This window comes from Scomber japonicus, chromosome 18 (genome assembly GCF_027409825.1).
Source record: "Scomber japonicus isolate fScoJap1 chromosome 18, fScoJap1.pri, whole genome shotgun sequence".
In the NCBI taxonomy this organism is placed as follows: domain Eukaryota; kingdom Metazoa; phylum Chordata; class Actinopteri; order Scombriformes; family Scombridae; genus Scomber; species Scomber japonicus.
This window is the reverse complement of record NC_070595.1, coordinates 22,092,852-22,119,491: the sequence shown is the minus strand read 5'-3', so window position 1 is coordinate 22,119,491 and position 26,640 is coordinate 22,092,852. Positions and strand designations below refer to the sequence as shown.

The following is a 26,640-nucleotide window of genomic DNA, read 5'->3' as shown; positions in this document are numbered from 1 at the left end:
CATGAGGTACACAATGTTAAAACAGGTACACTAGAATTAAAATGATGCTCAAATCCATCAGACAATGACTGGAACCGGCTGAACGTCATAATATAAAAGTCAAGTTATAGTCCATAAACTCACTGATGATCACACAATAGGTCAAGCGAATATATCATCTAATATTAAAGCAGTGTTGTCATTGACAAATCCATCATCTCCTCTACACAGGCATTCACATAGGACATTTATGTTCACACAGGACGCTTTATGCACCACATGAGTACGTTTGTTGAATAACTGCACCAAGTAAAACCCTGAAAGTATTCAGACCATGTTCCCAAGTTGAGAAGCTTCCAGGTGTTACTCAGCACATTTATTCTAAAACCCAAGAAATACTCCCTGTCTTGTTCCAGCAGTCTGGCAGTGGCACTGCTGACCATGTAGTGGAGTAAAGATCTTAACAGGACCTGAATAAATTTACTAGAAACAGAGTGTAAATGTTTGTCATACAATAAAATGTTCAAGCTACTCTTCCATCATTCACAATAACACGCGTGGGAGTGACACCTATCAAGAAGTCAGAATGAAACTGCTGCTTCTTCTTGATGATGTAAAGAAATATAGGAAGTTGCAATAAATAACAGCTTCCTTAAAACACCTCTTGGAAACTTTGTGAGCGAGACTGAGCGATGTTTAAAACAAGTGTGTACAGCAAATGTCGTTAATGGGAAATTATAATGTGTGAAAGTGTTTGGCACGGGTTTGTGAGTTGTGACTGCCCTCAGCTGGAGTTTATGCATAAATGTTTGCTCCACATAAAGTTATGACAAATGTTGCTGAAATCTGTAACCGAACAAGATATTATTAGAGGACCAATTACGACAAAAACACTATTGTTACAAGTAATGTTATATTAGAAGTCATGTAGTTGAACAGTGAGTTGAAAATGAAGTGGATGACAGACAAGATAACTGTAAAAGTGATTAAGAACAGGACCCATAGACTGGTCTAAGATTGGCTTATTTTAATGATACGAAAGCCTTGATCAACATGGCCCTTGAAGCAGAGCATTATTAAATGGTAAAAAATATATATTTGTATTAGCTAAAACTGAATATATTGGTATCACATAATGATTAAAAAAAACCTAAAAAACAATCAATATAATCTATGCCAACATGCCACAGTATGAAAAAGATGTGCTGTTTTCATGTGGCTGAAGAGAAACCAAAAATGCCATGTTCAATACTATTTTGTAGTAGAAGCAGTATCGTAGTTGTTGTATGTCTCATTAAAAAGTGATAAATGAAGCACATACACACATATAAACACACATATAAACATAAACACACACACACACACACACACACACACACAATAAGATTTTGTTTCCTCGCTCATTTCTTCTCAGACCACTCTCTTCTTTTCATTCAGAGGTCACTCACAAGTAGGCCAAAGATGGTGTTACCATGGCAACTAAACCAGAGAGAGCAGAACCAAAAAAAAAGGGGGAATAATAAAATAGAGAAGAAAAAAAAGAACAAAAAAAAAAACAACAGGACAAGAAAAGTGTTTTCCACTTAGGACATGATACAACATCACCATGATTACAATCTGTGGTCAAAATCACAACCGGATCTATAGTCAGATACTGGTTCATAGATTAAGCTGCACACACGCACAGTTTCATTTTTAGACAATGTGGAAATATTTCAAGTAGTTGATGAGTTTCATGGAAAAAAAGACAACGCTCACCACAAACTGTCATCAATTTTGAGGCACGTGATTAATAAGTTTAGCTCTGTGTGACTTACTGCCTACCTGTTATCGGCTAGCACTTTGATTCGATGCATTATCTTTATTTACAACATAACAAATACACACACACAGTGCTGTTGGTCAATTTCAACTGGGTATAAAATGATTAAAAGCTCTGCCCTCTTGAGTGTCTTTTATTGAGCGTTTACCTGGTAACTTTACGCCCTTTGACCCAAATCTTCCTCTTTACTCACAAACTTCCAAGGTAAACAGAGATAAAACCTTTTTATAACTAACCTGCAGTGACAACTTAATCTACAACCTGAGCTGTGGCTTTTACTAATAAATACACACCTCTGTGCACTAAACAGACAAAACATGGCTTAAAGTTGAATGCAAAATGAGAGCACAGGTAGCAGGTACCTGCATACCTAAAGCTTTGAACTGTGCCAGTCTTTGTGTACCTTCAGGCAAAGAAGCCTATCCAAAACAAGCATGTGACTGCAGGTAAGCTAGTACCAGTACTGTATGTTACCATCACACTAGCTTCTGAGTCTCTTGCTACTATAACAATAATCATGAACCATTACAAGCAAAAAAACATGTAAAACTGAAAAAACCTTAGTGCAAAGACAACAACAGAGCCAGTATACCAAAATCAAATAACGGGCCTCTGCATGAGTGATCTGTTTGAACACACCGGTCGGCTGAATGCCACTGCTTTGTCTCTCATACCCAGCCATATTAGTCACACATAAACACTATAAGACCTACAGACATCTGAATTGGTGCAGGGGCCATTACCAGATGTGGTGAATACAACGATAAATTGCAGAGTAATAAGTGCTGGCGAGCGAGCATCGTCGAGGAGCCAAGATCCTAACGTTAGGCCACAGGGCATAGATTATTGCCTGTGTTTCGTAATGGACGTCAGTGCCACACACAGCACAACTCAAACTGAAAGCGAACGGATATATATATGAAAACAACAACGCATTTAGTTTCCAAGTTAATTGCAGCAAAGGCTTTGTACAAAAAACGAATCTGACACTTGTATTTAGTGTTATCTGCTCCATTGACTGCATTCTCAGCAAACAGCCTCAGTCTGAGTGTGCGCCATCATCACCGTGACGGCGTCACCGTCTCACACAACACAAGACAGTCGACGAGCAAACTAGCAAATAGATGCCGAGCACGGTGGTCGTAACAGCATTTGGTGGGCTATTTGTAGCGCAAGTGTGTCCAACAGTGAGTAAGCCGGGTGCGGGATGTCAGATAGACACGCAATGTAAGTGCGATTATTGTGTATTTTTTAATAGACAACTGCCAACTAGCTTTAGCTCGCAAGCTAGCTACCCAGAACAGGCCGCCGATCAAGTGAACGATCTCAGTGGGCGCCGGACATTTAGCTCTACCTGTTCAGCCTTTGCGCCGCTGCCACCGTGTTTCTTGCTGTCTTCTCAAACAGTTCATTGACTTTTACATGATGGAGCAGAATAACTCCTTGAAACAGCCTGCCTTTACCTGGGTTTATCAGGTTGCCAGGGCGCGCGGGATCTTTCTCTCCGAGGATCGTGAACACCTCTCGTCGCTGATGACGTCACGCGTAGGTCTTCGTTTAGGACGTAAAGAGCGCGTCACGGACTGACTGCAACTTCAGCGGCAACTGAGGGCAGAAATATTATCTTAGATTTGCTAAAAACAACTTTAAATAAACACGACGGGATAATTATTTATGTGGAAAATAAAGCTAAAAGTGAAAATGAACGTTATGCACCCTGCCAAAGTCATAGAGCAAGCTATTAATATGTTTTATAGTAGCTATACTAACAATAATAATAGCAGTTGTAGTTGTTAGTAGTAGTAATACTAATCATGATAATATAATGTAATTTAACTATTACAAACTATTTATATAGCACAATTGATGCATTTATGCAACACAAAGTACTTAACATAAAAGCAGATAATCATAGCATTTATGAGAAAAACAATGAAAACAAAGCCAAACTATTTGATTTCAGGTAATATATTTTATGGTAGCTATAATAATTATAATAATAACAATAACAACAATAACAGTAACAGTGGTAATGGTAGTCGTAATAACTTTTATAACTATAATTATTTATATGGCACATGCATTTATTCAACACAATGTAGCCTATTAACATAAAATATAAAACAACCGTCAAGTGAAAATTAGCATTATGCACTCTGTCAAAGTCATACAGAAAACTATTTGATGTCAGATAATATGTTTTTGGTCAGTGTTGGGGAGTAGCTAGTAACATATAGGGGAGTTACGTAATTTAATTACTTCTTAATAAATATAACTGTAATCAGTTACAGTTATTGAGAAAAAAGTGTAATTAAATTACAGTTACCTATGAAAATGTTGATTATTATACAGGGGGGTTACATCTGAAGTCCAACCTTTAAGATTTTGCTCTGGAGGGTTTTTTCCTCATTTTTTAATATTTAACATGTTACCGAATACATATATTTCTGTTAATTCCTTGAAATCAATATATTTTTTTAAATAAATCATGATGTGTGCTTGTTTGGAGCATACGTGGGCTTAAATGGTGGCACAGTACCAATTAAGCAAATAATGATAATAACAATAGTAACAGTTGTAGTATCAACAATAATAATAATAATAATAACTTTTATAACCAACTATTTTTATAGCACAATTGATGCATTTAGAACTTAACATAAAAGCAGATAATCAAAGCATTTATGAGAAAAACTGAAAATAAAAAAAATAAGATAAACTTAAATTAAAATGAGAGGATAAGACAAGATAAAACAACATCAAGTAAATACACTTCAGGAGAAGTCATTGGTAGTAAGATGTGTCTTAAGAGTGTGTGTCAACAGTTATAACAGCTCCCGTAGACAGTTAGGCAGACTGTTCAGTTCAGTTTTGTTTTATTAACAATATTTGTCCTTGCTGTGATTTTTCTGTCCTTCCAATGAACACATAGCGGTATCCACCCAATAAAAAAGTGTTCCTAACAGTATCAGTGGCCACTCTTTTTCATGGAAAAGTAAAACAAAGTGACTGATTTAATAGTGGCAATAACTTACCCAAACACACTGTGGCTTCCTTTCAGACGTACCAATTTGTAATGAGATTAGATTTTTATTAAATTCATATTTCCCAAGACTTCAAGTCCCCCTCCACTCAAAAATGTGTTTTTCTTCTTGCTCCTATTGTTGGATGTTTGAGTTTCACTGTGCTAAACTACTAAAAGAGGAAAGTTTCTCTATGCTCTCTATAAACATGACTTGTGACATCACAACTAGTTTGGAGCCAATTTGGGTCCAATATTAAACTTCACACAAGTGTGATGTGGAAACTTGAAGCTCCCAGCACACCTACACTGATAATTCAGTGTACAGGGGAGTAGGGGACCTCTTGTCTCCAGCAGGAAAACCTTTCAGATGAAATGTATTTGCATTTGTATCGATTCAGGAATATTTTTTGGAGAGAAGAAGAAGAAGATGTCATTTTAAGGATGCTGTCTTTACTATGTTAATCCCAGGAACACTGCACACATGTATATAATCTCAGGAGCTTCTGCATATTGCATTATTTACACAGAGATTCTTTATTGTATATAGTATATTATTTTATTTCATGTTTGTCACTGCTTGTGTTAATTTGAATTTCTCCTAGGGAGGATCAATAAAGATACATCTCATCTAATCTCTCATCTCATATCAGGCAAAAAGTATTTTACATACATCTTAAAACATGTCTGGGTTCGGTGTTGGTTCTTTAAAGAGTCAACGAAAAATAAGTTATGATAAGAGTTGGAAAACACAGAAGAAAATGGTTTATTAAAACCAGTTAATATATCAACACCACAAAGACCGAATTTATTTGTAAGACATATCATTCAGTAGACTAGTATTATTCTGGAGTGGTTGACTGTTTTACATTAAGGAACAGCAAAAAATTCAACGCAGGTAGATTATTGCAAGCATTTCCTATCTGCCTATATTTGTCCAGATACAAATGACAGCTTGACAAATTCAATGGGTTGCAGCGCCACTCAGTGGGCAAACACTTTTTTGCCCCTTTCTTTTTTGTTTGTTATTGAAACAACAGTGGACTTGACTGGGTATACCCATGCTCTCATTCCAGCGAGATTCTACTTAGCTCAGAAAGTTAGCATGGCCACCAAGACACAATTTTCGCCTGAGATAAGGAATTAATCATAGACTGTATAAAAGGAATTAATCACAGAACGGGGAGGCGGGCTCAAGGTGATGACGACCGTAGAGCGACTCTGTTTACATCCAGCATGGCGGCCACGGAGGTGCAGCAACTGTTTGAAGCAGCAGTAGATTGTGTGCTAAATAAATTGGAAGGCAAGTTCACTTTGAAAATAGAACAAAAACTTGCCCTACATGATTTTTCCTTCATAAAAAGGGTGTGTTCGCGCTGCTCCCTACAGGCTCTGAATACATCCTCTATCGTTGGTATGATTGGCTGTAAGTTTGTCCAGTAGCGTACAGAAGCATTTGATCGACATGCGTTGATCCCGCCTCAAATACAAGGAAATGAACGGCTCCTCGCCCGGTAGTGGACTACACCAGAGACATTATAATAAGCCTTAGAAGGACTTTGACGACACATTCAGGCAAACACCACATCACGTATACAGTCTATAGTATACAGTTCAGAAATTTGTTACATATATGAGTAAATAAAGAACATGATATTATCAATAACTTGATACATAATACAACAGTTGAAATAAAAGTAAATACATCTTTTTTTTTAAAGGTGGGGTTCCTCTTTAGATTTATATTATAGTCAGAGGTTTCAGGGAAACTATTGCTTTTTTATTATTTACTAGTTTGAGTGATTTTAATAAAGAGTTCAGTTCTAGGAGGAAAGGTGCAATTGTAGGCGATGATTTTGAGAATTCCTGTTTATGAATAAACAATGTGGCATAAAAAATAATACAAATTAATAAGATGTTCTTCAGTATTATTCTCTGGGTATAGTAGCAGGTGATATCTTTGAAGTTAAGAATATCTCGGTAGATTATCACTGTCCAAAATATCTTTATGACACAGTTCAGATTTCGAAACATTCGTATTTAATATAATAAGAGATAAAATGTTCATTGTTCATGTGTTTGTCAAATTTCAATCGTGTTAAAATTATAATTTTTCCAAATAAACTCTGCGCATGCGTTGCAGCTCTCACGTGATTGGACCTTACCCGGAACTAGTGTGAAGGTCTTCGGCTGTGTGGCTAGACTTTAGATAACACTTCACTTCTGGGTCTGAAGTCGATGTGAAAATGGGTGTTAAAATAGAGGTTTTTAGGGTAAGTAGCATCTACTTTAAATCAACAGTCGTGGACGTTTATTATGTATTTGTTTTCAGGTTTAAATCCGCACAAGTCGGCCTAGGTTGTATGTTTGATCTAGCTCGTCATAATCAATAAGCTAACAGTGGTCATGATGTAACTCACAAGTTGGTGTATTTGTTGATGTTTTGGGCAGATGATGCTGTATTTGTCCTTTCCTGTGGCCATGTTCTGGGTCTCAAATCAAGCCGAGTACTTTGAAGAGTACATAGTAAAGAGAAAGGTCAGTACTGTGTAGTAATGTTGTTTTTTTATTTTCAAAAGTGAAGTTTGGTTCCTCTTATAATAACAAGTGTCTGTTTCTCTGTACTATGGCGGTGTTTTTTCTGGTATCCAGAGGGAGATCTTCCCCCCTGATGAGGGACGTCATGTAAGTGTAATTCATATAACTCATCTGTGTTCATAAAGTCATTGACTTCAGTAACAAATAAACCACACGTGCTTGTAATAGTGACGCCACACTCGGCACTCACTACCATAAATACTCATGATGTATTTTTATTGACTCCACATTCATTTTGCTATAAAAGTACCTCATACTCTGCACTACATAAACAGATTTGTATCTATTTTTTCGCCAGTGTTTAATTATTTGATTTATTTGATATTGTTTGATTTTATTTGATCTTTAGTTTAGTTTCTGCACAAGGTAAAATTTACACAAAAGTAGCACATAATGACAGAAAATAGGCTTATTTGAAGCCTCCATCTAGAAAATGTTAAAATTTCAAAATATTAGAAAAAAATAATATGACCATATAAAAGTGAGAACGAACCAAGTCATTACATATATAATAGGGCTGTCGATCCATTAAAATATATACGATTCATTGCATGATTGCCATGTTTGATTGCAAATTAATCACACATTTTTACTTTTTTTCTAAATGTACTTTAAAAGGGATATTTTCGAAGTTTTTTTATACTCTTATTAACATGGGAGAGGACACATGCTTGCTTAATGCAAATGTATGGTTATGGTTATTATTATTAAAACAATCCAAAACAATGAAATACTGCGTGGTCCAAAAAATCTACTGTCAGTTATGATATCGGTTAGGAACTAGTTACATTCACTCACCTGTTCAGTTTCAGTTATTATAGTTTCAGTCTCTCAGTCTCTCTCTCTCTCTCTCTCTCTCTCTCTCTCTCTCTCTAAATATAAATTATCTGATTTTCTCAGTGTATCATTCTGAAGCAAATAGATAAATGACACAATTAAACCATAATTAGTGGGGAAGTGGAATTCCTTAGCCACAAACATTAGAGACTCAGGAAGCTTTGCAGTGTTTTAGAAACAGCCTTAAGGTTTGTCTAAAGTCAGCTCAAAAGTGTCACCACTAATGATTTCCCTGTATTTATTGTATTTCAAGTTTCAAGTTTATTTAATTGCGATTCCAACCATATTTATTAAATTCATACAGCGGAATGAAATTGCATTTCTCAGGCAGTGCAGGAGAAAATAGAATAAATAAATAATAGGGCTGTCAGTGTTAACGCATTAATTGCGATTAGATTAATGCAATCCATAACGCGTTAATTTTTTTTAAATCGCATTTTAATTTTGCAAGCCTCTTTGTCCCTTCTACTCACCCGTAGACGGCTCCTCTAGCTGTAGCGCTATGCTTTGAAGTGGCCTCCTGCAGTAAACCTACCGCGGTGATGGAAAGTAAGAGAGCTACTGGACTTTTGAACGGCTTGTTTAACTTTAAAAAACTTTGAGACGGTTCAGTTGACAAGTCAAAAGTAAAATGCAGCCTGTGTCAAACGGAGTTTAACTACCACCGGAGTACGTCGAGTTTGAGTTAGCACCTCCACGCTAAACACCCAGGTGTAGCCAAGCGAGCCTCAGCTCCACCAAAGTACCATTTTTGAGTGTGGGAGTCGCAGCAGACCCGTGATTGATTCCCAGTTAAGACACTCTGGTAAGAAATGCTTTACATTATGGGCTTAAAACTGCCTTGAAATGTAAAATAACAGGATTTTAAACATGCAATTCAAAACGTGATTAATCGCGATTAACTATGGGAATTCTGCAATTAATCTCGATTTAAAAAATGTATCGTTTGACAGCCCTAATAAATAATCATACCTAAGAAACACATAAGAACAATTAAATGACAATAAGGCAGAAGCAGTTAAAAAAGACCAGTGCTATACTAAAATAAAGTGCAATCCAGTGCCTGATAAAATCATAGTAAATAAATAAATAAGAGGTAGCTTATGTGCAAAAAGTGCAATATTATGCATTCAAGAGTCTTATGGCTGTCAGTATTTTTATACTGATCATATGTATATATCATATTTTAGTTTTATGCAGTGTATTTGTTGTTCTGTGGTTGTTTTTCTTTCTTTTTGTTGTTTTCCTGCCCAGACACTACAAATACAAATTAGTTACTAGCTAACTCTGGTGCAGTTACTTTTATTTGTGCACTGTCACTACACACACACACAGAGGCCAACAGAGCTTCTCATTGTGATGCTGATTTTAAGAAAGTCCGAGCAAGCTGACAGACCATACTGTTTTCAAATTGAATATTTTTTTAACTGACTTATTGGGCTGATAATTCAGTGCTTTTTCCTCACTTTCCCCTCATGATTCCGCCCCCGAAACCACAAGTCAGTGTTGCATTGTTTGTCTGCATGCATCTTAGTTGATTTTCTTTTGTTTAACCTAGTCATAATTATTTGAAGAGGGTAAATGTGGTGATAGGAGCCATTAGCTCTTCCATCCACTAGGTGGCAGCCTACTCAATCATTTTCAAATAATTGTGTTATGTGTATTTACAGAGGAAAGAGTTGGAGGACTTCAAAGAGCGGATGCGTGCTCGGAAGGACCAGCGGATATTAAAAGAAATGTCAATGGAGTCTGAGAACTGAGGATTATTTGTTGACATGCAACTGTTTAAGCTCTCAGAACAACCGATGGAGAAGTGTCCGGCAATGTTTTTTTGGCAAAAGAAAACTGGATGGACTGCAGTAAGAGCATGATACTTTGGAAATCTCTGCAAAGTTAACACATCCCAAAGGTCTGCTGGGTGTTTTCCAGAGATAAATCATGCCAATACAAGACTTTGCCTCATCATTTGAGTTGCTGTGATGGCACAGTCATTAAATAGTTCTTTTTTAGTTAAATATCCGCTTGAATCTAATATAATTATCACTGTTTCTATTGTTGAGTACAGTGCCTTTATACCTTTGGATTTGTACATGTGTTTTTATTTTATCATTATTGTATTGCAAATGAATGACACTGATCAGCAGTGCTTAATATCAAAACAAGACAAAATCTTCAGAAACTGATTCAAATTGAGCACAAATCTAAAATATAAACTAATTCATTGCCTAATTCAATATTTGTAGAACTGTCACCTGTGAGAGCAATTACTGCCTTGATAATACATAATACGTCCTCAGTAGCTGTGGCTTTATGTTCTGCTTTGTTATCTGGAAAGAAATCGTCCCACAAGCCACAATTCACTTACAGCAGGCTGATCTATCAGTATTTGGCTGCTTTCATTTTAACCACTACCTTCCTGCCATAATTAAGTATTCCCACAGCATGATTCAACCAAAACCATAATCAGAAAAGGACTTTCCCCATGATAGTGCTTTTCTGGTGTCGCCAATTTTTGTTGTAGTGAACCATAGCTGTCGTATGATTTCCCTAAGAGCTCATCTTTGTTGTCGTTAGACCATTGACCGCTGTCTTAGACACTTCCTCATGCCTTCTGGCAAACTCTAGATCAGATACTGAGAGTATTTGTTAACAGTAACTTTCTGAGGTGTAGAGTGACTCATTGCATTGGAGACATACTGCCTATTCCTTTATTTCTCAAGAGTTTTTTCACACCTTGTCCGCATACCTTGAATATACATGAGATCAACGCTTGACATCCAAATACAATAACAATTAACAACTGTTGTAAAACTCTTTGCCATTTGTAACACAGTGTAAAGCAGTGGTGAGGTTAATCCTTAAGGCACTGATTAAGTGTATTCTTGTAGACGTGTCAGTTTAATGGTGTCTTTCACAAAGGCACTGCTTTTGTTTAACCAACTGTGATTTATTTATTCACCGACTGGATTAGAATTAACCCACTGTGGTGTGTGTATATGACATTGCATCTTAGGTTGTACACATTCTGTGGCAACATTTGTAACCTCAGATTACCAGAGGATTGCTGGTTTGATCCCCTGGACTAATATTTTTAAACAAAAATGTGATGCTAATAACGAACACCCCTTTTTCAGCACATATAATTTGGAGTGCCCTTCGGCAAGGCATATCACCCTGTACTGAGCCAGTGTCTGATTGGCTAGTTGTTGTCAGACTGGGCAGCTTTAAATTGTGTCATTGTAAGCGTGTGTTAATAAAGATGAAAACATAAGTTCTTGTTCATAAAGTGCCACATGTACTTTTCCCTGACCCCATATATTCTTTAATGCTAAATCACATAATAAGAGGAGGATTGTACCATAAATATATTACCAAATATGTAATTCATTATTACTGAATTTGGTATCGACTATTCATATGAAATGTGACCCAAATGTACATCTTGGAACAAAGCAACATAAAACACCAGACTATGTACCTCAGTCATTTCAAAATGTTTCAACTTCTGAAGCATACGTATCAGGCTTTCACCACCATTTTATGTGTAAGCTGGTTGCGGTTATAAAAGAATTCCCAGCATGTAGCCTGTATGATGAGTGTACTTCAGGATATGCATGCTACGGCATAGTATGACGCCAAAGTGCTGTAGATTGTCCAGCTCCATTTATGTGTGAATTTGACCTTGGCTGTTACTAGGGTATTGTGCTGACTGGAGTCCAAACACAGCCGTTGCAAGCTAATGCCTTTTTAAGCGGTAATACTTGTTGTCACATACTTAATGATAGTTCATGAATCATTTTGACTATGGCATAAAGTTACACCGTGACCTTCTTCAAACCGCACAGCTATCTATGATCCTCCAAATATGAGTGTATCTGGCAGGGATGTGCTTAGCTTGTCCAGACACACTTAAGTCTTGGATGTGTTCGACATCAAACGTACTAATGAACTGCTGAAGTTCTCATCCATCATGATGAAGTGATGAAATGGCTTTCCCAAAGCCCTTTAATGATCCCTTCAAATATATTTGGCAATAACAGTGGCCAGCTGAATGTCTCACAGTCTCTCTCCAAGACTGTATTTCCTTTTTGCAGCTGTTTGTTTTTTTATAGCTGCAATTCATTTTGAAACTCATATTCAAAATATAGTATTATGTGATACTCTTCAGGCTGATAAATAATATTCCTTCTGTGATAAGAGATGGCAGGATAGGTTTACTGAGGGTATAAACCTTGCCTAAGTGATCACATTGTCCTTATTGTTATCTTTAGGTTTCAATTATCCCTATTCTTGGTGATGACCAGAACCAGTGAGAAGCCTCTGAGCAACAAATACAATGATACTCACATTGTTAAATTTAGTGTTTTTTAATAGTTATTAGAGCCAGATCGATATATCAGTCAGCTAATATTGGCCTGTCACAGATTTATCGTATCGGCATATATGTTGTCCGATATGCACCACTTTTTTTGTTAAGTATTTAAATTTGCCCCGCTGCCCCAAGTTGAAAATACACTTACATATGTTCTTTTTCTGTTCAATGTGTTTTATTATTTATAGGAATTTATAATTATTAAATTCCCAGTAATGTGTACCCTTTCAGAGCACTGTATTTATAGTTAAACTGTAAAATATCCTGCCTCCATTACATATTTGTGAGTGTTTGATAACCAGATTGCCAAAAAAATTGTGTTTTGTATACATATTCTGTAATACAAGATTATGGGTTGATATATCGAATTATTGGAATTTTTTAAATCCCTAATATGGGTATCGGTATTGGCCTCAAAAATCCTGTATCAGTCAGGCCCTAATAGTTATTGGTTACACTTAATTTCTAGATAAAGTCAACTGGAATGAGGTTGCTGTTCACAGATATTTCATTATTATATTAAAAGAAAAGTACCACTGATATTATACTGATATTACTCTCAGACAGTAGGGGTCAGTATTTCACCGTGAATGGACGTGTGCTTGGACCATACAAACTTCAACTAAGGCTAAAATGACCTGGAATCAAGTTACCTCACAAATATTCCTCGCTATGAAAAGAAGGTGACTACTGATATGACTCTCAGCCAGTAGGGGTCAGTATTTCTTAGTGAATAGGTGTGTGCTTGGACCATACAGGCTTTAACAACAAGGAAGTGAGCGTCTAACCAGCAGACTGCTGTCAAGATGGCACCGACTGGGCTGAAAGCGGTAGTAGGAGAAAGTAAGTGACATATTTATTGTATAAAAATGTATTTTTTCGTGAAGATCATCAAAACCAGAAGACACACGGTAGTTTAACCAAACTTTTAACGTCGCAGCTTAATAAATAAATGACGCCAAACTTCACAGTAAACACCCTGAGGTTTCTTCCTGCTCCAGTTAAAATGCTAACATTACCGAAGGAAATCATCTCATCTAACTAATTAAGTTATGGCCAAAAAAAGTAATATTATTGTGTAGCATGCAGTGGTAATGACATTCACTGGGTGGAAATGTTGGGTTGTTGTTGTGACATTGGACAGACGTACAATGATTAAGTTGTTAGCTAGTTGTTAGGCTAACTAAGTTTACCGAGAAGGAAGTTAACTTCGCTTGTGATGGACTAGTTAAATCAACATATCTATCAATTAAGCAATTAAACATCAGCAAAGTCACAAACTGTTGGTAGAGAAAATGTTTTTAGTGTATCTTACATTTTAGTAGTAACGCAATTGTCTTTTGTAATAGTTTAACAAATGAAAAAGGTGTAAAAGTAGTAGATGTTCACAAATATTTACTAATTCAGTTAATATTATATAAGTCTAATGTTTACTCCTTAAGTTTAATGTGTATTAGTTTAGTTTATTAGATACACCTATACAATCTAATGTAATCAATACATCAGTTCAGCCATACATTTTGCTTTTAGGTTGCTTATAATGTTCAGGATTTTTTTGGTCATAAGCAAGACAAGTTTATTTGTATACAAATACAAATATTATCACAAGGAAAGTCAAAGTGCTTTACATAAAACATATAAGGCAGAATGTAAAAGCAATGCAAAGCAATATAAAAAGACATTTAAATACAATTTTAAAAGTGTTTAATTGGATATAATAATAAAATAGAGTTTCAAAAATAGAATAAGACAGGTAAAACAGGATTAAAATGTTTGATATTACTAATACATTAATCAAACACTCAGCGCTTCATAAACCAATTATAGTTTTTTTAAAATAATTTGTTTTACAGACAGCCAGGGAGCCAGTGTGATCTGATCCACTTTCTTAGTATTATTGAGAACTTTAGCAGACTTGTCATAGAGGTGTTAATTAAATTAGGCCTATATGTTTTAGCATTGATTTCACAGTTGGTGTTGCACTGAGCTGCATTACATATTCGGATGTGTTTTTCATATTCTGCCCCCCCCCCCCCCCCCCCCCCTCCCCTCGTTTATGTAAATAGAGAGGACAAAAAAATGTGAAACACCTTCCAGTATAACGTAGTTCAGTACAACATCATCTTTAAATATGGCCTCATGTAATAAACAAATATTTGAATTTACAGATTTAAAGCTGTCAGCAAAAACATCATAAACTTCTAAAAGTAGAATTAATGGCTGAGCTGTTGTATTGAATTGCATTAGATTGTACAGGTGTACCTTATAAAATGGCCACATGTTACACAATATGTTAAGTATTAGAATGAAGTGTTTCAATTATTCTGAACAACTTTAAACTGTAATTGGTTAAATGTTTTTAATACGGATACAACTCCAGATTAGGAGTGTAGTGTCTAGTGTGAACACACCCATCACTCAAAACTGCTGAAACCTTTAAGTGTATACTGCTAATAATCCTGAGCTTGCCCAGGATCAGGCCAACAAGGACTTGATATTTGTTTTTACTAGACTAATAACAATAATAAAGGTTAATTTCAATGAGTTTTGGAATGTGTGCTTGTCTCTGTCTTTTACATTACCTTCTGCTCAATTCAAGGCCATAATTCTTATTATTTATGACAATCAGAGTATAAAACACACATTTATGAATTCAGTATAAACAGATGGAAATGGAGGCATTTGGCCAGGTCTTATGAGTTTGAGCTTATGCTTGAAATATTGTTTAAGCAAAGGTGTGTGCAGGTCCTCTCCTTTGTCACTGTTAATATTGCCAAATAGAATATAATCTTTAGTAAAGATGGGCGTCCAGGGTGATCTTGTTTGGACATTTTAAAATGACCAAATACAAAGGTTAACTTTGCCAGGATGGCTTGAAATGGTTGTCTATTTTAATGTAACAAGTAGTCACTGTTTCCAGTTCCCAGTTTGGAAATAGGTTTGGCATTACAAGACAAGATATTTGTCAGGGTGGAATTTTCCACATAAAAGTATATAATAAGGAGATTTTAAAATTTTTATATTTACATTTACATAATTTGCTGTCAGCTAGTCTGAAGTAATTCTGGCAGACAGTTTTATGTTGTTGAATGTATGGTATGTTGCTATAAAACTAGATCTTAGCTCTGCCTGACTCAGAAACAGATATTCAGTAACCTCATCAACAGCAAACCTTTTTTTAAGATGTTCATAACATAGTGATGACACATAACAGTAAGAGAAGCACAATAATGTTTTTCTTTATAATTAACTATTGAATTAAATTCCCCAACTTCAGCCAATCAATCTGCAAGTGAATTGATGTGGTGATAAGAATAGTAGCAGTGAATCAGATGTCTCAGTGAGTCACTGCTGCAATTCTAAATATGTTCAACAAGGAAGTTGAGGGAGCAACATGATAACACATTTGTATAGCTCTTCATTTTTCTGCATGCTTCTTCCCACTATGTCCTTCTTTCAATGCTTCCTTCAAAAAACATTGTCAGTAAAAGGTTTCAGGGTTTCCCCCAAGTAAATGATTGTCATGAACCACCCATATAATTTAGAGTAGGTAAAAATAATGTCTTTTTCTACATGAAATAGCATCTCTGCTCTTTTACTCTGTAGGTTAATGTGTCTGTTCTGGGCATTTTGGCCTTGTTGTCCCACCCCCACTGTAAAACACTACTCAGTTTAGCAGTTTGTTTCACCAGTAGAACCACACCTCAGCTGTTGTGCCTATCACACGAACAACTGTGCTGTTGTGTGATACTCACAGCCTGTCATCTCAACAGTATAACGCAAGACAGCTGCACCCAGCCCACTGAGTTGGTAAAAACAAGTGCCAAATATGGGTTTGTTTTTAAGAAACTTCCTGGTTCCTGATGTAGAGTTGTAGACTTGTAACTGACCTCTAACCTTTTGCATTGTGTTTACGCACAAAACTTTATTAAATGTATACACGTGTACATATTTAGCTTTCCGTTTTATTTTGTAGTGTAAAGAAAACCTTTTAATTAAACCACATATGTATTATTTTACTCTTTTAATCCACTGATGCACAACACATGCTGGATTTAGTTGTACTTTATAGAAATCTAAGTTACAATGCTGCAGTAAAAAAAATGAACTGTTTTGAATCATACATTTCCTCATTTCCTTTTTAGAAAAATGTCACAATAATGTCCAACATAAGTTACATCATCAAATAAAATTAATGGGTTTTACAATACTTCCATTTTACAAACAGCATTGCTTAGTTATTGCTATGCTGAGTCATTGTGAATATTCACTTTTTATCCACTTTACAAACTTTTTTCCTGTACTGAGTTAGAAATCATTTCTCAGAAGTTATTGATTGAGTTCTATAATCATATATCTGATATCATATAATCTGTGTCTTCTCCTCTACAGAAATTCTCAATGGGGTCATCAAGAGTGTGAAGAAGGATGGAGAATGGAAGGTAACTGTTGCAAAATAGATAGAGTCAAGAAATACCCTGATTGTGTCACACTGAATTATAATCCCTTTTTGTTTCCTGTTTCTTTAGGTTCTAATTGTTGACCACATAAGCATGCGGATCCTGTCCTCTTGCTGCAAGATGTCTGACATTTTGGCTGAGGGGGTGACCAGTAAGTATGCAGATAATTATTGGTCTTTCGTCAGTTGTATAGATGATGGTACATATACTCTAACACTTGGGGGCGCGGGGGGGCAAAGGTCCTCCGGGATCTTAAGGTGATATCAGTTAATTCCTCTCTTCTCTGCTTTTCAGTTGTGGAGGACATCAATAAACGCAGGGAGCCCATCTCTAGTCTGGAGGCCATATATTTGATTTCTCCAGTGGAGAAGGTTAGTGGTCTTCTGTGTTCATTTTAGGATTTCTCATATTTCCATATTCTCCATATTCAACCTCTTGTAAACAACATTTTGTTTTTTGAATTACAGTCGGTTCGTGCCCTCATTAACGACTTCAAAGACAGTGCTTTTACTTACAAAGGAGCACACATCTTCTTCACTGACAGTAAGTTTGTTTGTGTGTGTGTGTGTTAACAGTATACTCTGCTACAGCTACAGAAAACTTTATGAATAATGTTATTTTCAAATATATTGTTCAGGGCTCAAAATTAGTACCAGTCATGTGTGAAAAGCTGGTAAAATATGCAAGTGACTGGTAGATTTGATTCAGTCACAAGCCAAAAAAGACAGTGGTAATCTATTGATTGGCTGTTTTTAAAATATGTAAACTAACCATTTGGCTAGTAGGCAAAAAATGTTCAAAACATTTACATTTACTAAATATATAAATTAGATCAAGCTATTGCATTTCCTAATATTTGTTGTTCTTTTGCTCCTGTAGCTTGCCCAGATGGCCTATTCGCTGAGATTGGGAGATCCAGAGTTGCCAAGGTTGTCAAGACTTTAAAAGAGATCAACGTTGCTTTCCTGCCATACGAGTCTCAGGTAGGAGACTGGTGTCCACTTTACCTAAACCCACATCATCAACATTACAGATAGGCCTATCATCATCCAAAGACACGCTCACTTAGCTCCAGATCTTTTCAAATTCTAAAAGTGCAAATTCAAACTGAGACAAATCTTAATCCCTGTCACCTCTACAGGTGTTCTCCCTGGATGACCCGACCTCCATGTACTCCTTCTATAGCTCAACACCCAGTGTAGATAGAGACAAAATGATAGAGACTCTGGCTGAGCAGATTGCAACCCTGTGTGACACACTTAAGGAGTACCCTGCAATCCGATACCGCAAGTATGGCAGCCTTGAATCAAAGTACAATAAAATTAGTTTGCCACTGAATTTACTTGCTTATTTGAAGTTGTTTGCCATTCTGTTTCACAGAGGGCCAGAGGATAATGCAAGACTGGCTGAAGAGGTCTACCAACACCTGAATGCTCACAAAGCTGACAACCCAAGCATGGGAGAGGTACCACCCACATCAATTCCTATGTCATCTACTGTATTGATTAAATTCTTTGACAGAAAATCTACAACTCGATTCTTACACTGCTTTTTTTCTGCTGAACCAGCCTTTTCATTCAAGAAAATAAACTTCCATTGGGATTCTGCAGCTCATCACTTGCTGGTTATAGACGTTTCTGGGTTTTATTTCCTGTTTATTTCCTAATTTTTCTCAAACTTTGCTGGACCTTTCTCTGTTTCCCTTCTTCTTTTCTGTCTCTCTTAGCTGACATTTCCTTGCTCCTGAGATGGGTCTTAACAGGCATGTATTACTGTTCTTTTTCCCCCCATTCATCTGAAGTGCATTAAAATACTATGCTGTATAAGCCTTCTCTGTATTTCCTTTCACTATACTTGACATGGCAAGTTTGCTGAAGTGTAGCCTCATGCTGCATCAGTTAGACAGTGATTTGTGATTTTTATTTATTTTATTTTTTTTAACAGATAAAAGCTGATAACACTTCTAACTGCATGAAATACTCACAAAAACACAACGGACATTATATTTTGTGTGTACTATAGACTAGATCCTAGTTTATTATGCATGTAAAGAAATTTATGTCTTTAATTTTTACTGATTCATATGCCCAATCTTTATTACTTTTAAGGGTGCAGATAAGGCGCGATCCCAGCTACTGATTATTGATCGTGGGTTTGATCCCATCTCACCTATTCTACACGAGTTGACCTTCCAGGCCATGGCTTATGATTTGCTTGACATCAATCAGGATATCTATAAGTGAGTAAACATCTGATTTTACTGTCTGCTTTTCACTGGATTTGCCAAGGTCACTCTGCTGGATTTGGCGTCCTATATTTCCACACAAAGTTTTGTTGTACATAACGTATACTCTTTTTTTTATTTTAAGGTACCAGTCAACCGGCATTGGGAATGCAACAGACAAAGAAGTGTTATTGGACGAAGATGATGAGCTCTGGATTCAGCTCAGACATATGCACATTGCAGATGTCACTAAGTAAGTCCACATGATTGCCTTTCACAGTCATTCACAGTCATTCTTCCCAACAAGTGCTGATCAGCGCTTTCACCTGGCTGTATATTACACCTTCAAAACACACACTTTGCTGGGTGCACTTTCACAGTTAGAAATTGTTGCTGTCATTATAATATTATAATCAGTGGAAATAAAATAATGAGTTTGCCTATTTTTTGTTCACTGAAGTTATATTTTAGTAAGAAATGGAGGGGCGAGATAAGATGTAAGCTTATATGACACACACACACACACATACACACATACAAATGCAAAAAAACACTCACAGAAGACAAAGGAAGTACGCATACTGGAAGTCATGTTGTGAGTGCTATTGTGGGATAGAATGTATGTGTGTGCAATGGTGTGCATATCTAACAGTTGGGTAAAGTTTTGGTCTTGTGAGGTACCTATTTTACAATTTGAGAGCTTATTAACAATCATTTCCTAAATTAATTGCAGGAAAGTGACAGAGCTTCTTCGCACCTTTTGTGAGAGCAAGAGAATGTGCACTGACAATGTGAGTATTTATGTGGAATAATCATATTTGTTTAGTTATTAGTACAAATGTCCATTATATAACATCAATACTTTTGTTGTTGCCGTTGTTGTTATGCAGTATCAGTACATGTGTGTTTTCCATTTCAGGCCAACATCAAAGATCTCTCTCAGATGTTAAAGAAGATGCCACAGTATCAGAAGGAGCTGAGCAATGTGAGTGGGATGAAGAAAAGCCAGCTGTGCACCTTTTTCCTATAATAATCTTCATTATGTAAAGATGGTACTCTCTCCACTGCTCAAGATTGGGACTATACAAATGACAACAAGATCAGAGTTTTGAACATCTTTCATTAGGAGATACTTCTGACAGTAAATTATGGATTATTCAGAGTCTCTGCATTTCTTTTAAAGTTTTAAAGTACTTTTAGTTGATTTGCCGACATTGTAGTCCATTTGCCTTCTACATTGACTGTCCATTTTGACTAAAATCCTTTTTTTTTTTTATTGGAGAAGCTCCAGTATTATCTCTAGATTCTAGCTTTGCAAAAAGAAGTTGGCTTATCTTTTAAATAGTGATTCTACAGATCATATATTGACTTTTGTTGTAATTATAGATGAATAGTTAATACTGCAGCATTGTACACGTAATGCTTATTTTTATTTCATTCACAGTACTCTACTCACCTGCACCTAGCTGAAGCATGTATGAAGAAATTCAAGGCATCACTCGATAAGCTTTGTGAAGTGGAACAGGTCAGTACTCTTGTGGAGTGTACAAGTGAAACTAATCTCATGTTATGACAGTATCATCCAAATTTTGACCTAGAAAACCAGAGGTATTCAGACACAGACAGTATTTTTATTGTAGCAAACATCCAGTTTATGACATCTATACTTGTCTGAGAATTTAACAAGTGAAGCTGTAGTGATCTAGTACATCTGTAGTTGAACGTATAAATAGAAATACATAATGGACTCTTGATCCCTCAAGAGAAAGGCAGCCGTAGATTACCACTGAGCCACTGAACTTCTTGGAATTTGTCTGCCGTTGTGTTGTTGGCAAAACCTGTCAGTCAGTAGTTTTTTTATCACTCAGGATCAGCTAGCATGCCCTACTGTGTTGGCCACTGACAGTAAGTATCTTAAGAGAGAGTGTCTGACATGGAATTACTCTGTCCCACTCACTCAGTACATTAAATGACCCCAACATGATATCGTCTTTATTTATAGCTCCTCTGGCGTATGTTCAAATGCCATTGGCACGGTCTGGTGATATTTAATGGAGAATCTTACTGTAATGTTTCATAAGAAGCTTGTGACCGGATATCAGCATCCATATATCTACAGAAATGCAGAAGAAGCTGTTATGTCATCACTGCATATAAAGGCATTTAATACCACACATGTGCTACTTGGTTATGTAGAAATCCGTCCAGGCTCATGTAAGAGTTTAAAGTATAAAAAGCCAAGGCCCAGACCAGTGCCAAACCCCACTGTTTATTTGGAAGTGCCAGACATAATTTGTCTCCATGAGGGCATGTATCCTGCCACATTTAGTCTTGTATCAAATGAGTCTCAACTGCACAGGAACTGATAAGCTATGCACAGTTGTGACATTATGAAATGCAAGTGTTAATGGGGCCTTTTTGTTGACTGAGTGACTCAACTACATTAATGGATTGTCAGCATGTCTAAAAGCTGCCTCTTTAATCCAATGGACATGTTTTGGCTCTTTGATGGACAATGTCATCTAAACAGCAGTAGCTCTCTGTCAGCTGTCACTTGTCTAAGTGTTAGATAGTGTTTGAGCAAGCATTTACAAATTCATGTGTGTAACATAAAAAAATATGTACGTTATTTAGATGTGCTATTCTTGTCATTTTCAAATTTAAATTGCTTGCAAAAAAAGCTTTATTGTTGATTGGCCCTAACAAAGCTTAGTCCAAATTCACCATAAAGCTTAGCAAGAGTTTTAAGGGAGGTTGCACGATAACCAGGATATCATTAAAGGGAAATCCCAAAGCTAGACGCAAGTATAAAAGCCCTAGTTAAGTAGCCAATATTATTTTTGACATAGTTACTGGATTACAAATGCAAGTCTGGAAGTTCACTAAATAATCTAGGACAGTTTTTGTTTCTGTTTTTCACTGTTAAGTGAAAATGTGTAACTTGAAAACCTGTAAGTATGCTCGGATCCTTTGTAAGATTACAGTAGTTTATGACAAAAACATTGAGTCAGAGCAATTGCAGTCTTCCTAAATTATAGTGAGAGAACTGAATTGAATTTGAGAAGACATAGAACAAGGTTGCAAAGCAGCAGATATCTACACATACACAATATACAGCAGAATTTGCACTCATGAATACTGCTCTGTTAAGAGTGTCAGCTGCCCAGCTGTCAGCTGACTTAAGGTGTGATTGGTAAATCAGATTACTGTAGCAGTTAAAGGTTAACCACTGGTGTCTTCCACAGGACCTTGCAATTGGTTCAAATGCAGAGGGGGAACCTCTAAAAGATGCCATGAAGAGCATTGTTCCTGTGCTCCTCAACAATGAAATTAAGGCCTATGACAAAATCCGCATCATACTGCTCTACATATTCCACAAGAAAAAAGGTGGGTCCTTGAAACCACTGTGTTTTCAGCAATACCTATGTGATGTTTTAAAACCAATAGTTTTGTGCAAATAAGCATCAAATGTTATTGAGTTTGGTTTGCCACGCAGGCATTGGGGAGGAGAACCTCGCCAAGCTCATTCAGCATGCAAACATACAGGCAGACAGCAACATCATCACCAATCTACAGAATCTTGGCTGTAACATTATAACTGAGGTAAAGTTCTTGCTTTCAGTTTGGCTATGGTCCTAATGTTTGTATGTGATTATTTCTTACATGTGATATGTTGTTTGTTAGGGCCGCAATGCTGGTAAAACGCTGCCAGAGCGAAAGGTGCGCACAGAGAGCACATACCAACTCTCTAGATGGACACCCACCATCAAAGACATCATGGAGGTATTAAAGCCAGTGAGGTTTCATATGTTGCTGCCACACCTGCTTAATTTTTGTGTTCAGATTTTTACACTGTCTGTGTTTTGGTGTCTCAGGATGCCATAGAGGATAAACTGGACAAAAAGCAGTGGCCATTCATCTCTGATCCTGCTCCCATCAACACAACCCAGACTGCAGTCAGGTGAGAACTAGAAAAGAGAACACTTGCATTTTATCAGAGTTGCATTTGTGTAAAGAAATTATTAAATGAAAGCATGCAATTTTTCTGATGACCTAAGGAAGTATTAGTCTGGAAAAAGGTCTGTTGTATTTATTTGTTTTTTGTTTGTTTGGTTTTTGAAGCAACACAACTATAAAGTGGGGTAACGGCCAGATTATTTTTGCAAAATGAAAGCTTTTATCCCTGTAACTGAGACTGAGACAAGCTTTTGACAGGGTAAGTTAGAGTTGATAAAATGAAATTAGGCCAGTTTTGCTTTGAATACCGAATATAATCCTCCAGGGAATTCCCATCATGATGATGGTGCTTATACAAACCACTTTGATGGACCTGGGTTCACTCATAATCTTTATAATGCACAATGCCTATCTCCATCATTTCCTTTTAGCAAAGTGCAGAATTAAAGCTGAGTAGTCATTAGTATTAACACTAGAGTACAGGCCAGCTATACAGTGCTAGCTATATAAAACTAGACCTAGCAGTTGAACCTTTGTAACCTGATTAGCAGCGGATGTAAGCAGAGAATTACAATAAAATATAAATATAATATGAACTTGAGCTTAAATTCTCTCACATGTGCTTTTACTTATTCTTGTTACGCCCACAGCTGATGGTGTTGACATCCGGACTGGAAAAATGTCATTTCTTTCTTTGTTTCCGATTACTGCTTCTTCTCAGGCCCCCTTAATGATAGATCATGTTTGTGTAATGAAACTGGCTTCTGACAAGAATCTCCCTTTGTTTAGTTACTTGTTGTTCAGTTATTGTTTTAATTATTTTACAGCAGTGCACGTTTTGGACACTGGCACAAAAACAAATCTCCAACAGAATATCGCTCTGGGCCACGGCTTATCATTTTTGTGATCGGTGGGCTGTCGCACTCAGAGATGCGCTCTGCTTATGAAGTCACCCGAGCCACTGATGGAAAATGGGAAGTGCTGATTGGTAAGCAATTGCTGTTGTGAAGCAACATGATGTCTGTACCTGCTTTCTCCCATAAATGTAGCATTAAAGATTTGCCTATATTCAATATATCATTTTCTCCTTGACAGGGTCATCTCACATCCTGACTCCAACCAGCTTCCTCAATGACCTGAAGAGTCTGGACCAAGTTCCTAATCCTGATTGTTAGATTGTTAGATCCTGAACAGGGAAGAGCACACTGGAATAAGGGTTTAGTCTTTCCTTTGAGATGATTGGTTGCTGGACTTCTGTCACAGCATCTCCGACATCTGAAGTGAAACATGAAGAGAAATTTTAGATGTAGATGGAAGGAAATATTTGTGATGCTTTATTTTATTTTAGAAGTTTCTTTTTATTATTGGTTGTGAAATTGGTTCTGTATACTTTTTTGATTGAAAATATTTAATTTGAATGTAGGCATTATTCATATTTTGATTATTGTATTATTCTCAAATAATTATTTTTGTTACTATGTATTTGATTTCCTTAGTTTCGTTCTGAAAATATTGCATCATTACCACAAAACTGATCATCTCACAGCAAAAATCTTATTTAAGTCTAATTTAGATGTATAAAAGTCATTATGTACCTTGTATCCAGGGACATTAAATGTGTGATACCTGTTTTCTCTAGGTACCCTTTTCTTCCTCATTTGGGAAATCTTATCTCAGACAAAAATGTCTCACCTGCTGTCTTATGAAATCTTGCACATTTACCTTTTACTTTAATAGCTATATTGCTGGGAGCAAGTGTGGTGTGTGTGTGTGTTTCTTGGTTGTTAAAAATAAGTAATAAAGAAACATTATGTTCACTCTTGAATTGTGATTTAAAAGTTGTTTTAAATGTGTGACAAACCATCTGAAGTGAAGATCCTCACAAGCTATGAGCTTCATCAATATATCAGACCATGAATTTCAATATTCAATATGTACACCTTCCATCTATAAAATCTACAAACGGAACCAAGTATTTTGAGGTCACCATTAACATGGCGTCTGATTGCGTATCAAGGCGGGGTCAGTTTTGTTGATCTTAGTACTGCAGCCTGGGCCTTCTTGCTTCATATAATAACAATGTGGAAGCTTCATAATGCAAATATGAACATTAAATACAGTGTTAGTGCAAAGGAGAGTCATATACACCTAGTGGAAAAAGATCATCCCTCTCCATGCTGAGGATTATGTTTTCATCTGGGATTACAGATGGTCATATTAAGAACGGGGCATGGGCTGGGATCTTAATGGCAATGGGTTAATACTCCGGACTTAACTCTAGTTAAAAGCCTTGCACCCAGCCATATCCAGTAAACATCGGCGAAACATCGAATAGGACCATATTTTCCATTGCACATACAAAAAATCCATTGAAGAAGTATTGGATGGGATCTCCACCACTTCCTTTTTTGTATTATTTTTCATTATGGCAGCTGCTGGAATGGACACAAAATCAGAAGTTACAGACACTGTGCTGGTAAGATGTACTTAATATCGCTTAATATCCTGAAAGTTTGTACATTTTGAGACATTTTGTTTGGATCCTTTATATTTTTGATAATGTTGTTCTTATTAGTATTAAATATTGTATAATTTTAAGATGTTCTAACACAAATTTAAATTATTTCTAAAAAATGACAGAGGCGTTCATATCTTGTTTTTAAATGTATGCATTCCCATTATTTACAGTATTTTATCACAATTTTAACAATGTCATTCGTTACCATTTAATATGTTGCACTGGTATTTTAAACTGATCCCCCACATTAGTGTCAAGACTTTCATTGTGATATGGTGACAATTATATAGGACAATAGAGAAAAACATTGTCTACCAGTTCTGATAGTTCCATCTAATTGCCCTTTATTTTGACCTATGTTCAATAGGAAACCCCTGAACAGGAGCAGATCTTAAACATACTGAGTTACTCTCAGCGTGGACGAATGGATGATCAGAGTTGCGCCTTGAGTCCTTCTAAAACTGCACAAACTAAAACCTCATCAACAGGTTGGGGCAGTAGACACCAAAATACCCTCTGCATTGTATGTGTCCATTTGTAGATTTATTCTTGACTGTTTCACCCTACTCCTCACAGGCTCAAACAACAAGAACTTCCTCAATACCTTGGACAACGTGCAGGGATGGAGGGACTGCCAGGTACTTAATTACAAGTTGTAAAGGACTGACAGCATACACCCGCACAGGTGCTGTAATGAAGAAATGTCTGACCTCTGCTCCAAACTGTGACTTTTTGTCAGGCACCAGGGAGTAATAACCTTGATGGCTCTGCACCTCACATCTCTGTAACAGAGAGTACTCCAGATATGAACAGGAGGCTCCTGACAGTGCCTGCCAACCAATTACAAGTTC

At 36.5% G+C, this 26,640-nt stretch overlaps 2 protein-coding genes across 2 annotated transcripts; both read left to right on the top strand.

Annotated features, from left to right (window-relative positions):
- Positions 1-6,981: 6,981 nt before the first annotated feature.
- LOC128379567 (protein PET100 homolog, mitochondrial) lies at positions 6,982-10,367 on the top strand. The gene is made up of 4 exons (XM_053339243.1): positions 6,982-7,096; positions 7,275-7,361; positions 7,476-7,508; positions 9,929-10,367. Exons 1-4 carry the CDS (start codon positions 7,070-7,072, stop codon positions 10,016-10,018), a joined length of 237 nt encoding a protein of 78 aa, XP_053195218.1. The 5' UTR covers positions 6,982-7,069; the 3' UTR covers positions 10,019-10,367.
- Positions 10,368-13,401: 3,034 nt separating this feature from the next.
- stxbp2 (syntaxin binding protein 2) lies at positions 13,402-25,096 on the top strand. The gene is made up of 19 exons (XM_053339184.1): positions 13,402-13,473; positions 17,023-17,072; positions 17,160-17,241; positions 17,385-17,461; positions 17,558-17,633; positions 17,970-18,073; positions 18,232-18,380; positions 18,471-18,555; positions 19,199-19,329; positions 19,460-19,567; positions 20,048-20,105; positions 20,234-20,299; positions 20,759-20,839; positions 22,560-22,701; positions 22,811-22,917; positions 22,999-23,097; positions 23,190-23,275; positions 24,099-24,259; positions 24,367-25,096. Exons 1-19 carry the CDS (start codon positions 13,437-13,439, stop codon positions 24,444-24,446), a joined length of 1,779 nt encoding a protein of 592 aa, XP_053195159.1. The 5' UTR covers positions 13,402-13,436; the 3' UTR covers positions 24,447-25,096.
- Positions 25,097-26,640: the final 1,544 nt, after the last annotated feature.

Coding starts and splice junctions, on each gene's coding strand:
- LOC128379567 (XM_053339243.1), top strand. CDS start 7,070: ATGGGTGTTAAAATAGAGGTTTTTAGG. Junction 7,097..7,274: donor TTAAAATAGAGGTTTTTAGG/GTAAGTAGCATC, acceptor TGTTTTGGGCAG/ATGATGCTGTATTTGTCCTT. Junction 7,362..7,475: donor AGTACATAGTAAAGAGAAAG/GTCAGTACTGTG, acceptor TCTGGTATCCAG/AGGGAGATCTTCCCCCCTGA.
- stxbp2 (XM_053339184.1), top strand. CDS start 13,437: ATGGCACCGACTGGGCTGAAAGCGGTAGTAGGAGAAA. Junction 17,462..17,557: donor TGATTTCTCCAGTGGAGAAG/GTTAGTGGTCTT, acceptor TTTGAATTACAG/TCGGTTCGTGCCCTCATTAA. Junction 17,634..17,969: donor ACACATCTTCTTCACTGACA/GTAAGTTTGTTT, acceptor TTGCTCCTGTAG/CTTGCCCAGATGGCCTATTC.